This window comes from Lutra lutra, chromosome 17, assembly GCF_902655055.1.
Source record: "Lutra lutra chromosome 17, mLutLut1.2, whole genome shotgun sequence".
NCBI lineage: Eukaryota > Metazoa > Chordata > Mammalia > Carnivora > Mustelidae > Lutra > Lutra lutra.
Window position 1 is genome coordinate 45,062,306 of NC_062294.1, and position 15,187 is coordinate 45,077,492.

A 15,187-nucleotide genomic window follows, 5' to 3' on the forward strand; every position below is an offset into this window, starting at 1 on the left:
TATTTGACAGAGAGATCACAAGTAGGCAGAGAGGCAGGCAGACAGAGAGAGAGGGGGAAGAAGGTTCCCTGCCAAGCAGAGAGCCTGACGCGGGGCTTGATCCCAGGACCCTGGGATCATGACCAGAGCCGAAGGCAGAGGCTTAACCCACTGAGCCATCCAGGCGCCCCTTAAATAAACTTTAAAAAAAGTAATCTCTACAAATAATAAAGATAACTATGAAAATCAGTGTATCAAGAAACACAGTGGACAACTTTTACTAAGCATTTACTATGTAATAGGAACAGTTCTAAGCACTTTACATTTATTAATTCATTGAATCCTCACAACAAACCCATACATATAACATGATTATCTTTAATAATACATAAGAAATAAAAGCCACTAACATATAAAAGTGAGAAGTAAAAACAAAAACTAGATGTAAACAACACACTGATAACTGGTTAATTACCTTTCTAGCATGAGACTGGGGAGGATAAAAAGGAACAAAACAGTTTACAGGGAGAAAATGTGCATAATTTCAGCGATTGAAATAGATGTTTTAAAAGAAAGAAAGAAAGAAACATTCAAAGATCAAAAATCAGGGCATACTTCATAACTGCAAACAGATGCAAATAGAACATGAGTAATCAAATCATTTTGAAAAGTAATTAAGTATATATAACTCATTTTAAAAATCTGTATTTACTAAAATGGCAACCATATTTTTTTGCATGATATAAAAACAGGTGAAGGGATAACACGCATGCATACCATGATTTTAAAAACAAAGTCTGGGAGGTTTGCTCTATCATCTTAAGAGTAGTCATTGATAGTTGCTATTATTACTGTTAATCTTGGTTTTTAGTTGCTGGTTTTCTGATTTTCCGTTTTATGTAAGAAAATACAAGTTTGTGAAATGAAAGATTCAGAATCTTTCATTTGTGAAATGAAATGAAAGATTAATACTGACTTCAAAAACAAGGTTGTAATTCTATGATTAAAAAATACAAGGTCACACAATTTTAAACAGCATGATATTGGTGTAAGCACAAACACATAGATCAGAGAAGAAAAAAAATTCAAGCAAATATAAACAAGAATGTCTCACCAAGAAGGTAAAATAAAATAAGGGGCAAGAAAATAATTACTGAACAACCGCCCTTAGTACAAGATTGGGGGACATGGGATGGGCAAATGTCAATTTAGAATCTTAATTCATAACTTAGACTGAAATACATTTGAATTAAAAAGAAATATGAAATAAAATTTAAAAACAAAAAATAGTGAAAGTGTAACTACCAAACATGATTTTTTTTTGGTTTAAAATATCAGGAAGGTAACAAGAGCTTTAACTTTTATTATTCATCAGTATGAGTTCCCTGATGACGAATGAGATCTGAGCCACTACTAAATGCCTTCCCACATTCCTTACAGTTATACGGCTTTTCACCAGTGTGAATTCTCAGATGTCGCGTAAGATTTGAGCATTTATTAAAGGCCTTTCCACATTCACTACATTCATATGGTTTTTCATCTGTATGAATTCTCTGATGTTGAAAAAGTTGTGAGTTCTGAGTAAAGGCCTTCCCACATTCAAGACATTCAAAGGGTTTCTCACCAGCATGGATTCTCTGATGTTGACGAAGTTGTGAGCTCTGGGTAAAAGCTTTCCCACATTCCTTACAATCATAGGGTTTCTCCCCAGTGTGAATTCTCTGATGATTAGTAAGCGCTGAGCCACTACTAAAGGCCTTGCCACATTCCTTGCACTCATAGGGTTTTTCACCAGTATGAATTCTCTGATGCTGAACAAGCTTTGAGCTCTGAGTGAAAGCTTTGCCACATTCTTTACATTCATAGGGTTTCTCACCTGTATGAATTCTCACATGTTGAAAAAGTTGTGAGCTCTTAGTAAAGGCTTTCCCGCATACTTTACATTCATAGGGTTTTTCACCAGTGTGAATTCTCTGATGGTCAATAAGATTTGAACAATAGCTAAAGGCTTTCCCACATTCCTTACATTCATAGGGCTTCTTACCAGTATGAATTCTCTGATGTTGAGAAAGGTATGAGCTACAACTGAAAGCCTTGCCACATTCCTTACATTCAAAGGGTTTTTCACCAGTATGAATTTTCAGATGTCGAGTAACGTGGGAGCCACAACTAAAGAATTTCCCACACTCCTTGCATTCATAAGATTTTTCACCAATATGAATTCTTTGATGTTGAATAAATTGTGAATTCTGACTAAAGACCTTTCCACATTTCTTACATTCATAGGGTTTCTCTTCATTATTAATTATTTGATGTAGAGTTAAGAATGTCTGTTGAATAAATGTGGGCATGTATTCATGAGTGAGTATTTCTTGGCTGAAATGCCCACTTTGATATCCCAGTTGTTTTTCAAAGTGGTTTCTATATTCCAAAATGTCTCTAAAACTGGAGTACTCAAAGCCATGCTTTGTAAGTCCCATTATCTCCCTCTGGCATGACTCTATTTCATAAACTTCCTTCTTCAGAGACAGTAACTTGGTTTCACACATTGATTCCAGATCTGAAAGAAAATGAAATGGTAAATATTCTTACCACCCTCCTCCCACCACTTTTATAATAGAAATAGGAAAATTAAAGTGAAAACAGCATCTCACAGTAAATGACATACAGTTCTCAAGTACATCTGTTTAATCTGAAAAGAGACCCCCAAAATGCACTGAAATTAATGAGATCTAATGCAGATTGTGAGGGAGGAGACTACAGAAAAAGGAACCCACAATGATTCTCAAATATTGATGTGCATCAGAATCAGAAGGGAAGGATAGTAAACATACAATACCTGGGCATATGAAAAGATTACAAGTCATACATACATGTATATAAGCATGCATGTATGTACACGTAAGAAACCGTCATACTATATGTACCACAAAAAGTGGATAATTTCTTGACCTCCATTAAAGCCTTCCTGAGAGGAATAAATACACATTGGGGAAGATTTCTGGGCTCTGTAGTATGATAAAGAATAGCTATTATTATGAAAAAATTTCTTATCAAAAATGGGGATTTTAGGCAAATTAAATGGTTTGAAGACATCAAAATGGAGCCTGTTGGAACATCTCAAGCCAGAAACGAGGAATTTGTTCCAGCATATTCTTTTTTTTTTTTTCCTAGCCCTATAGGATATTTCAGCAGTTTCCATACAGTTAAGCTCCTAAGTAGCATTTAAAACTATCCTCTTCTATGTCTACTGCCAATGGCCTCTCTTCCAAACCAGAATCATCTCTTACTCAGACCACTGAAGTAGCCTCCCAACCCATCTCCCCACCAAGTTCTCACACTCTTTAATCCATTCAGCAACCCAAATTAACGTGGCCTGGTGTTCCACTGCTTGAAACCAAACTCCTCACACTCACTGGCAAAGACCAACTGATCTCCAATCCTGACTCACACTCCACTCTTGCTTGCTCACTGGCCCAGTAACCCCACTTTCTTTCAGTTCTGTAAACACATCAAGCTTTCCCCTCCTAGAAGGGCCTTTACAGGGGGATCTTCCCTCCATCTGGAGTTTTCTTTTCTTTTCTTTTTTTTAAAAGATTTTATTTATTAGAGAGAGAGAGCGTGAGTGGTGGGGCAGGGAGTGGAGGGCAAATGGAGAGGGAGAAGCAGATGCCCCACTGAGTAGGGAGCCTGATGTGGGCCTCGATCCCAGAACCCTGGATTCATGACCTGAGCTGAAGGTAGACAAAACCAACTGAGCCACCCAGACACCCTGGAGTTTTCTTAATACATTAAATTGTAAGACCTAGCACTGAGCCTAGTACTACAGTAATTCTGAAATACTGACAGCACGAATTATTTTTCAATATGTCTACATTAGCAGTAAGATGATATGAAAATGTCTGTGATTTCCATTCATGTCAAAGTCACAGGAACTACTAATACTGCTATGGTTTGTTCCAAACACCACAGTAGGAAGATATGCAATTTTCAGTTTGAGTTTAGTAAATATAAAGATGCATTTTTTCTTCTTATACAAGTTCACAGATGCCCTAAATTCTATTCAAAAGAATCCAAAATTAGCAACCTCCTTAAAAATGTGATGTCATTCCTCTGCTCAAATCATCTCATTCAGAATAGAATTCAAAGCCCACAGCCAAGGCCCACAGGACCCCAAATCATCAGCAGGTACACCCTACCTCTCACATGCACCTAGCACACAAACACACAAGCACACATACATCCTGCTACTTTGCTGATCTCCTTTCCCACAAGTCCCTCTTTGCTTATTCCGTTCCAATCACAATGGTAAAAGCCAAAAAGCTCCTCATCCGGGGACTTTGTTCTTCCTTTTCCTTCTGCCTGAATCTCTTCTACCAGATACTTACAACATTTGTTCACTCGCTTCCTGCAGGTCTTGGTTAAGTTATCACCTCATCAAAGAGGCCTTCTCTAACCTCCCTTCATACCACTTCCCACCATCTGACATTATAAACATCTATTTTTTCTCCCTCACCCTCTAGAACACAGGCTCCACCAGAGCAAAACTCTGAATGTTTTATTCAATGCCTGTAATCCCAGACCCGGACCAATACTTACTATATAGTAATGCTCTTCTGGAGCATTTAGGATAAGGTAACACTTTATCCTAAATCTCGCCTTCTCTGCCACCTCTTCATTTCCATTATAGGCCTTTTCATTTTCCCCAACATGGTCATCACAGGAGGTGACGGCAATCACTTGCAAGCCTCCCAACTACTCATTCAGTACGAATTTTCCACTTCTGCATATTGAGCCTCTGACTTCCCGATGAGCTCCCTGATTCTTTTTACTAGACTCTACTTGGTGGAAATTATTCATGGATATATTTTAGCACTACTTTTTGACTCCCAAATTCTTAATAGGTGACATGATTAGCAAACGACAGCACCTGGCAGGCACCCTTGCACAAATCAGTAAATGAAAAACACTGGGTAAAGGAAAAATGCACAACCAACTGATAAAACAAGTCACTGGCAAGTAATACCAGCACTTGGAGGAGGGGCAGTGCATATGCGCATGTGCAGGCATGCATACACACACACAACATTTAGGTGAGAGGAAGAAAAGAAGCAAGGAACTGAATCTAAAATATGGGTAAAAGTGTTTGTTTTTTTTTGTTGTTGTTGTTTTTAAGATTTTATTTTTTTATTTGACAGAGATTACAAGTAGCAGAGAGGCAGGCAGAGAGAGAGAGGAGGAAGAAGGCTTCCTGCTGAGCAGAGAGCCCGATGCGGGGCTCGATCCCAGGACCCTGGGATCCTGACCTGAGCCGAAGGCAGAGGCTTTGACCCACTGAGCCACCCAGGGGCCCCGTGTAAAAGTGTTTTATTGGAGGGGAAGTGAAGAGCCCCTCCTATTTGAAATTATGGCAGTTGTTGGAGAAGAGTAGCAGAAAGAGTAGTAAGTGAGAGAAGGAATGAAATGGGTCATTTGTAAACTCATTCTAAGAGGACTTGGTTTTTTCCCACAAGCCTAGACAACACCTCAAAGGTGCTGGGTTTACCTGTGGTGCCTTGCTCCTGCCCAATCGCTTCTCACTCACCTGAACACAGGCCTCTTGTCAGCTCTCTGCCAACCATCCAGGGCTCTTTCCCTTGTTCCAATAAGGAGATAACTTGAGGCTTAGGAATGTAAAGTCCTGCTCACAAGAAAAGATATGGGACATGGTTACGCTGTGGGTAAACCAGATCCAGAAATCAGATTCAGTCCCTTGATGACCAAAGAGGAGATGCCACTACAGGAACAGCCAAAGAAAGAGGATGAAGCTTCTGCCACAGTCACTGGAGTTGCCCAATTCCAACTCTTCCTTTGCATTGCAGCTCAAACCACTTATTTGGGAATAGGGAGCAGAAATTCAGCCGGTAACTTGAAAAGCAGCTGGGAAATTCACTGTGGAAGAAACATGCCAGAGGAGAACTCTAAATTACTGGTATAGAAGCCCTTACCCATTGACAGCAGATTGCTATAGTTCTCCAACATCACATCTCTGTACAAGTCCCTCTGACCAGGGTCCAGGCACTCCCACTCCTCCTGTGAGAAGTCTACAGACACATCACTGAACATCACTGATCCCTGAAACAATAAACATATGTATTACTTGTGTAATAAAAGAAATAATCAGAGACTATTGCACTTGTACTGTGGGGTAAAGCAAATGAATGACTGTATTGTATCACTCTTAATCATTATCTTTGGATCTTAAAAATAGATGCAGGAGTAATTACTTTATTTTATAATAACATGTCTAGAGGGTGCCTGGCTGGCTCAGTTGGTAGAGCATGTGACTCCTGATCTCGGGGTTTTAAGTTTGAGCCCCATGTTGGCTGTAGAGAATACATCCAAAAATAAAATCTTAAAGAAAATCTATGAATAAACTTAACCAAAGTTGTGAAAGACCCATGCTCTGGAAACTATAAAACACTGATGAAAGAAATTGCAGATGACAAATAAATGGAGATATTCCATACTCATGGACTGGGAGAACAAATACCATTAAAATGTCTGTAGGATCCAAAGCAATCTACAGATTTAATGCAATCCGTATCAAAATACCAACAGCATTTTTCACAGAACTAAAGCAAACACTCCTAAAGTTTGTATGGAACCACAAAAGACTGGAATAGCCAAAGCAATCTTGAAAAATAACAAAACTGGAGTTATCACAATTTCAGGCTTCAAGTTAAATTATAAAGTTGTAATTATCAAAACAGTATGGAACGGACACAAAAACAGACACATAGAGCAATGGAACAAAACAGAAAGCCCAGAAATAAAACCACAATTATGTGGCCAATTAATCTTTGACAAGAGAGGAAAGAATATACAATGGGGAAAAGACATTCTCTTCAACAAATGGTGCTGGGAAAACTCAATAGCGACATACAAAAGAATGAAACTGGACCACTTTCCTACACCATATACAAAAACAAACTCAAAATGAATTAAAGACCTAAACATGAGACCTAAAATCATAAAAATCCTGGGAGAGACCACAGGCAGTAATTTCTCTGATATCAGCTGTAACATCTTTCTAGATATGTCTCCTGAGACAAGGGAAATAAAAGCAAAAATAAACTATTGGGACTACATGAAAATAAAAAGTTTTTACATAGCAAAGGAAACAATCAATAAAGGTTGCAAAGGCAACCTATAGAATGAGAGAAGATATTTGCAAGTGACATATCTGATAAAGCGTTAATATCCAAAATATATAAAAAACTAATACAACTCAACATCCTAAAAACAAATAATCCAATTTTAAAAAATGGGCAAAAGACATGAACAGACATTCCTCCAAGGAAGACATACAAATGGCCAACAGATACATGAGAAGATGCTCAACATCACTGTTCATCAGGAAATGTAAATCAAAACCACAATGAGATATCACCTCACACCTGTCAGAATGGCTAAAATCAACAACACAAGAAACAACAGGTGTTGGTGAGGACATGGAGAACAAGGAACCCTCTTGCTCTAGGGTGGGAATTCAAACTGGTACGGCCACTGTGGAAGACAGTATGGAAGTTCCTCAAAAAACTAAAAATATAACTACTCTATGATCCAGTAATTGCATTACTGAATACAAAATATTAATTCAAAGGGATACATGCACCCCTATGTTTACATAGCAGGATTATTTACAATACTCAAATCATGGAAGCAACCTCAGTGTCCATTGATAGGTGAATGGACAAGGTATGGTATTTATATAGACAATGGAATATTACTCAGCCATAAAAGGAATGAAATCTTGCCATTGCAACAACATGGATGGATCTAAGGAAAATAAGCAAGTCAGAGAAAGACAAATACCATATAATTTCATTCATATGTCAAATTTTAAAAATGAAACAAACCAACAAAGGAAAAAAAGAGAAAAAAAAAAAAAGACTCTAAACCATAGAGAAAAAAACAAATGGTTACTAGAGCAGAGGTGGTTGGGGGATGGGTAGAATAAATGAAGGGGATTAAGAGTACACTTATCTTGATGAGCACTGAGTAATATATGGAATTGCTGAATCACTATATTGTACACCTGAAACAAATATAACATTGTATGTTAACTGAACAAAAAGGGTAATCAGTTTATTTTATATTGAAAACAAACAAGTTCCTGACTCTATTTATTGAAAAGGCCTAGAAATAATAATTCATCCAGTACAAATAAACACCCCAGTGTCTACATTGTAGTCCTTAAGTGTCATATTCAAATAAAAAGAACCAAGGTCCTTTGGGGAAAGAGATGATTTCAGGATTGAGTCAGAAATGCACAGGATGAGTCTGAACTATTCTATTGTATCAGAAAGCAAGAGAGCTATCAAAAACTATTAGAATCATGTTACAAGGACTCAGGCACCAACTTGAAGAGCCTCTCAATGGCCAAAAATGGTATAATTTGATGATCTAATATAATGGACCTATAGATTAAAAAATGTTTAAATCATGAGCTCATAACAACAATGAATTAAAAAACCTTCTGGTCACCTTTTTAGGATTCTAAGAAACTAACTCATTATTCAAATATTCTTTCCTAGACAGACTATCCTTTAGGGTAACCAGACAGTTGATGAGAAGTTTTAATTTATAAAGAGTATTTCACCTAATCTATGAAGGAGGAATGACAGAATTAAAATATCATTCTGCAATCTCTAATCTAGACAATAACCATCAATGGTGGGTAACATTACAAAAAGGAACAGAACCAGATATAATGTGCCTCCTGATAGACTCCCATATCACCACCTATGACATACTCATGACAAAAAAAAAAAAAAAAAATCCCAACTGACTCTGATCAAGCATCTAGCCTTAACTACCAATTTTCAGGAAACAGTTAAATGATGCCACAGAGATGCAATCGGCAAAATCCAAAGAGTGGACAAACAAACCATTTTTTTTTCCTTTTCTAACAAAAACATGCACAGAAAGAAAATAGATGGAAGGGGTACCTACAAAATAAGAGACTCAAAAGACCTCAGTGAACTGCAGTGCACAGTCCTTATTTGGATTCTAATGCAAATAAGCAATTAAAGAATTCAACGATTATGAAAATTTGAACACTGGCTAGATATTGATGATACTAACAAATTACTTCTAACTTCTCTAGAGGCAATAATGGCATAATGGTTGTTCTTAAAAATAATCCTTATCTTTTAGAAATACAATTTGTATTTTCTTCAAAATAATCCTGCATATAGGAGGGAGGGCAGGGTAATGTGTAAGGAAGAAACAAGTATCAGTATAAATGAAACAAGATTGACTGGGAGGTGAAGTTGAATGGTAAGTATATGGGAGATCTTAACTCCTCCACTTTCCTATGTCTGAAATTCATTATTATGAAAATTTTTAAAGGGGGTTGGTAGAGAACAGAATATCCGCAAGGCTCTAATCACACAAATAGCATTGCTTTAAACAAAATTGTGATATAACTGTTGTGGGATAAGGAAGTAAAGTGTAATATAGCAAATCTAAATGCACACATACCTTGCAAAAAAATAACTACAAAATGTCAAAAAATTTGATTAATCAAGATAGCAATATAGGAATATTCATTAAAATATGGATATATTCTATTGTAAACAGCTAAAAGAGATGCAAGTATCTCCCTTTAGGGAGTATCTTTATTGCTGAGATTAAAAAAAACAAACTGGTGAGTCATATGGAAATTCCTCATGACCCACACTTCCTGTTCAACTTCAAATTGAAATTCGTTCATGGATGCCCTAAAAGAGACCTATAGGATCAGCTACCAAGACCACAATCTTCCGAGCTCATAAACCAGGAGGTGTCACGACAGTCTAACATTTGGAACTATCAACATCACTTCCTATTCTATCTCACTGGTAAATACCGATCCATAGAACAAACCTGTGTTTGCTCCCACCTAAGCAACTTGTACTTCTCCACCTCTTGAAGTCACTGGAAAGACTAAGTTCATTCTACAAAACTACTCTCATTTCTTTTTATAAGAATTCATTTCCTTTCCATCATAGTTCCTGGGAGAGGGCTGAGAAAAGAGATGCCAGAGCAAAATATTAATGCTGGGTCAAAAGAAGAGGGCACTTAAGAATGGTGATGTATTATCTGGTTAGACTGAGGGGAAAAGGAGACCAAGGATCCTGAAGGGGAAAAGGGAACCTGATAGCCAAAAATGTTAGGAGTAGGAAAACAGTCACATGACCATTAGAAAATTTTTTTCTTTTTCTTTTCTTTCTTTCTTTTTGAAACTAAATGTCAGGAAGGTAAGAAAAAAGCATCAACTCACCTGGGCCATGGCTTTCAGTACTGCGGAGAGGATGAATCCTTCTTGGGGCTGTTTTCCTGAGAAAGGATAGTATTCTGAGAAAGTATTCTGAGAAAGCAGGACTGGGGAAGCAAAGAAATGTTCTAGAAAACTACACTGGCTTTCAGCTGATCACTCCGGGTCTTATGATGTAACTGCGGTTCGTGGGAGTATGGGATAAATCGTACTTCTTCAACCCAGAAGTCCAAGGCTTTAGCTCTAGTAAAATGGATCCCGGCTAGTGGATTCAAAGGAATACAGACTCCTATTCCTTTCCTTCATCTGATTAAGCCAGGTTCTGGCCTCAGCCAAGTGATTCAGGCCAGACCTTGTCCCACTTGTCCCACTTCAGTGAACCCAAGACAGAGCTCCTTTGACCTGCCTGAGGAGATCCCTCCTCTGCGGTCCTCACTCAGGTCTTCAAGCAAATTCACCCAAATGGTATCCTTTGTCCAGGAACCCAGTATGCTCTGGTCAGAAGGACTAAGACTTTCCTAATGAAGTCTTCTCTCTTCTTAAGACCAAGACAGTCTGTCAACTCCCATCCCCCCAGAACTCCTCACCTCAGCCATACACAGAGACACTCCTCATTCCTACCCTATAGCTGTTTTTCTAAAATAATAACAACAACAACAACTTTGCCTATATGTTTTTGCCACGTAAAACAAGGTGTAACTTTTTTTTAAAATTTTATTTATTTGACAGAAATCACAAGTAGGCAGAGAGAGGGAGAAGCAGACTCCCTGCTGAGCAGAGAGCCCGATGCGGGGCTCGATCCCAGGACCCTGAGATCATGACCTGAGCCAAAAGCAGAGGCTTAACCCACTGAGCCACCCTGGTGCCCTTACTTTTATAGCTTTTTAAAACTAAAATTTATGGCATCCATTAGTACAGTGAAATGGACATTCTAATTACTAAAATTAGACCAATTTTGTGGCTGAAAGGAACCAGAGGACTGTTTATTTTCCAACTGTGACTGAAAAGACTTATCCATAGGCAGGAAATTAACTGGCCCAGAGAAGCTTAATAGAAGTTATGGGGAAAAAATAAAGCAGTTGTTTCCTATGGAAACTGGATTTCTAATGGATTTAGGGGGGGAAACTGAGCCACACAGGCACCTCGGTTTGACATTTCTTCTTTTTTTTTTTTTTAAGATTTTATTTATTTATTTGACAGAGAGAGATCACAAGCAGGCAGAGAGGCAGGCAGAGAGAGAGGAGGAAGCAGGCTCCCCGCTGAGCAGAGAGCCGGATGCGGGGCTCGATCCCAGGACCCTGAGATCATGACCTGAGCCGAAGGCAGCGGCTTAACCCACTGAGCCACCCAGGCGCCCCGGTTTGACATTTCTTAAAACAGAGTTCCCATATGACTTAGCAGTCTCATTTCTAGGTATATACTGAAGGGAACTGAAAACGTATATTCACACAAAACGTGTCCATGAATATTCATAGCCGCATTATTCACAATAGCCAAAAAGTGGAAATAATCTAAATGTCTTTCAACTGACGAATGGGTAAACAAAATGTGACCTATCTATACGATGGAATATTATTTAGCAATAAAAGGGAATGAAGTTCTGGTAACACACCACAATGTGGATATACCTTGAAAACATGATAAATGAAAAAAATCTAGTCACCAAAGGCCACATATCATATGATTATCTAGGAAATTTGAAGATACACACATATCCTATGGTCTGGTAATTCTATTTGCATGTTTATACCCTAGGAAAGTATGCATATAAAAACATGTTTAGGGCACCTGGGTGGCTCAGTGGGTTGGGCCTCTGCCTTCAGCTCAGGTCGTGATCTCAGGGTTCTGGGATCGAACCCTGCATCAGGTTCTCTGCTCAGTGGGGAGCCTGCTCCCCACCCCCCCAACTGCCTCTCTGCCTACTTGTGGTCTCTGTCAAATAAATAAAATCTTTAAAAAAAATGTTCAGAGCAACCCCTTTAAGTGAGCCCAAAACAAGAAAAAAACAAATGTCCAAATATATAACTGGGGTTTATAACAATAAGGATAAGTCTAAGAAATGCAATATTGTGGTAAAAAAACAAGACTCAAAACAATATTACCCAGCACAATTTAATTTCAAAAAAGACAAAACTATATTACTTAGAGATGTATAAATATATGATAAATTGTTGTTTTTTTTTTTAAAACACAACAAAAAAATACATTATCACCAAAGTCAGAATAAGGGTTACCTAAAGAGGTGAAGAGAATAAGTTTATTCTGGGGGCAGGAAGAACAGAGACTTCTGGAGGGCTGACACAAGTTTTTATTATATAGAGGTTCCCTTTATAATTCTTAAACTGTATGTCTATATTTTAAACACCTTTTGTGGAAATATGTAATATTCAGGAATTTTTAACCAAGAAAAATTAATTATATAATAGCTATAAATTTTAGTGAAAACATAAAATATGAAATGATAAATGCTTTGAGATTCTGATCTTGAAAATAATGTATACTGTACACACAGGAAATGTGTTAGAAGGAAATTGATCAATATTTGACAATGGTTGTATCTGGGCGGCAGGAGTTTATTTTGCTCTCTGTAACTTCCCATTTTCCAAATTCCTTAAAATAATCATGTGTACGTATGTATGTGCGTGTTTAAAAAGAAGCAAAAGCTTAATACCAGAGAAATTGAGCTATTTTCTAAATTAGTAAGTGAACACTATGTAGAAAGAAATGAAGGGAACTGTTGGGATCTGTGTGTCCACCCCTTGAAGTTCCCATCATTTCTTTAATGGAAATTTGTCCAGGTCACATAGATGAGTCTACATTAAACGACGCCACCCAGAAGAAAAGCTTAAAAAGGAAACCCCCTAGCACCTTTTATTTGGCTTCCTCAACATTCATTCCTCCTTCTTCCTCTGGGGACCTAACTGAGAAGAGCAGAGCTGAGGAACCAAAAAGGAATCATGAGATGCCAGGCCTTTCTTGTGGCCCAGACTGACCAAAGCAGTAGTAGCTCTGGATTCACACCTACTCCCCGCCCCCCACCTCCGCTCCCATGGAGAGGAGGGATGGAGAGAGGTCAGATTCTTGGCTCTTCAGAGCATTCCAGTCTGAGCATGTCAGAAGGGAAGAAGTTTCTGCTGTCCAGAACCAAAATGTTCTCTTGACCTCACACAACTACTGGGACAACACACTGCCACCCTGGCAACAATCACAGGCACCCTCCAACTGCACACACGGTGCCACAAAAAGTTACATGTTCATACTCACACGTCCTCATAAAGTCAGACATCCAGTAGGCTTAGCGTGCTAACATTCATACAAATAAAACCACACACACACATACACTCCTCAATAACACTCATGACCGCATAATCACAGATTCTTTACACCCCCATCTCGTACACACAATGTCACACAAAACGAACACACACTCACAGATCCGCCGTGGGGACAGCCACACCTTACACACACGGAGCCTCACAGAACCACACACCTACAACCGAGATATCCAGCCACACCTGCAAACAGAGGTTCGCGCATGGTCAGTCGCAATGACACACCCACTACAGGGACAATCACACCCCTATACAGAGCGCCGCACGGTCACATAAGGTCACCGTCGCACACATGGAATCCTGTTCCTCCCTTCCCCCCAGTCTGACGAACTCATACGCGCCCGCGACTCCAGACCCGCCCAGACCGCCCCTTCAGGCTGCTCCTCCCCAACCCATGGATGCACCTGCGCAGCCTGGTCGAGCCCCCAACGCTTAGGCCGCTCACCTTGTAATTCCCCGTGCCGGGAGGCCGAAGATCCGGCAAGCGAGCGAAGGAGCGGCCCTGTTCCTCCGGAGGCCTCTGGGAAATGTAGTCCGGAAGCAGGTCGGCTCAGACAAGATGGCGCCTGGCGCTCGGATTTCCTGCCGGCGCCTAAGCCTGGGCCAAGCCGATATTCCTGCTCCCCTCTCCAGATCTCTGCAAGGGGTCTTCTAGATCCACGCGCAGTTTCCGAGTTAGGTTCCCACAGGACACAGCCCACACATCCTGGACCTAAGCTCCCTCTCTGGGGCCTGCTCGTGCCTGGGAGCCACATGTTTTTGAAGAAATAGAAAAAGGTTGCTGCGTTCCCACGGAAGTTGATCAGAGCCGCAAGAACTTCTGGGAAATGTAGTCTAGAGGTGGAAAGGGTGAGGCCACTTCTATCGAGCTTGTTTTAGATGACTGCACTAAGCTTGTCCACAGTGAAGAGTGGAGCCCCACCCAAGACTCTTCTGGAACTTGTATCTGTTAACCTTAAAAATAAAAGTAAGTTATTTTTACCATCAAAATGGGTTTGTTGGGAATAACAGAATTGCAATTCAGGAGGAGAACCCTCCGCTAAAATGGTAGACAAGTTCAGCTAACAAAGAAGAGAAAAAACTCTTTCATGGAAAAGGAGGAAGTTGGAAAATTATTTTGAGGGAAAATCCATTGGAGAAAACCAGGGTGATGATGGTTTATCATTGGCGAAACTGTAGGGGTAGTCAGTTTGTTGTAGGTGAGGCAATTTAGGAACATTAGCTAATTTAGGAACATTTTTATCACCCCAAAAAGAAACCCTATACCTACAAACAATCATTCCCATTTGTCCTAACCCTGCCAACCCTAAGGAACTCTAATTTACCCTCTGTATCTACAGATTTGCTTATTCTGAACATTTCTTATAAATACAATGTTGTCTTCTGTGACTGGCTTCTTCACTCAGAATAATGTTTTCAAGGACCATCTGTGTTGAGGCATGTATTTTTTATTAACAAATTCTGTTGTATGGGTATACCACATTTTCTTTGTCCATTAATCTATTTATAAGCATTTGGATTATTTCTACTTTTGGCTATTGTGTATAATGCTGCAATGACCAATTGCGTGCAA

At 39.2% G+C, this 15,187-nt stretch overlaps 1 protein-coding gene across 5 annotated transcripts; it reads right to left on the minus strand.

The window, feature by feature from the left end:
- Positions 1 to 341: 341 nt before the first annotated feature.
- Positions 342 to 14,558, minus strand: ZNF383 (zinc finger protein 383). Of its 5 annotated transcripts, none has more exons than XM_047709503.1 (6): positions 14,060 to 14,143; positions 13,151 to 13,218; positions 10,289 to 10,344; positions 5,967 to 6,093; positions 5,564 to 5,659; positions 342 to 2,539 (listed from the first exon to the last, which is right to left on the minus strand). In XM_047709503.1, the coding sequence occupies exons 3-6, from the start codon at positions 10,295 to 10,297 to the stop codon at positions 1,344 to 1,346; spliced, it is 1,428 nt and encodes a 475-aa protein (XP_047565459.1). In that variant the 5' UTR covers positions 10,298 to 10,344; positions 13,151 to 13,218; positions 14,060 to 14,143; the 3' UTR covers positions 342 to 1,343. The 5 variants fall into 5 exon arrangements, with proteins under 5 accessions (XP_047565459.1, XP_047565457.1, XP_047565456.1 ...); XM_047709501.1 differs by having other exon boundaries at positions 10,289 to 10,375; XM_047709500.1 differs by lacking the exon at positions 13,151 to 13,218 and having other exon boundaries at positions 14,060 to 14,558.
- Positions 14,559 to 15,187: the final 629 nt, after the last annotated feature.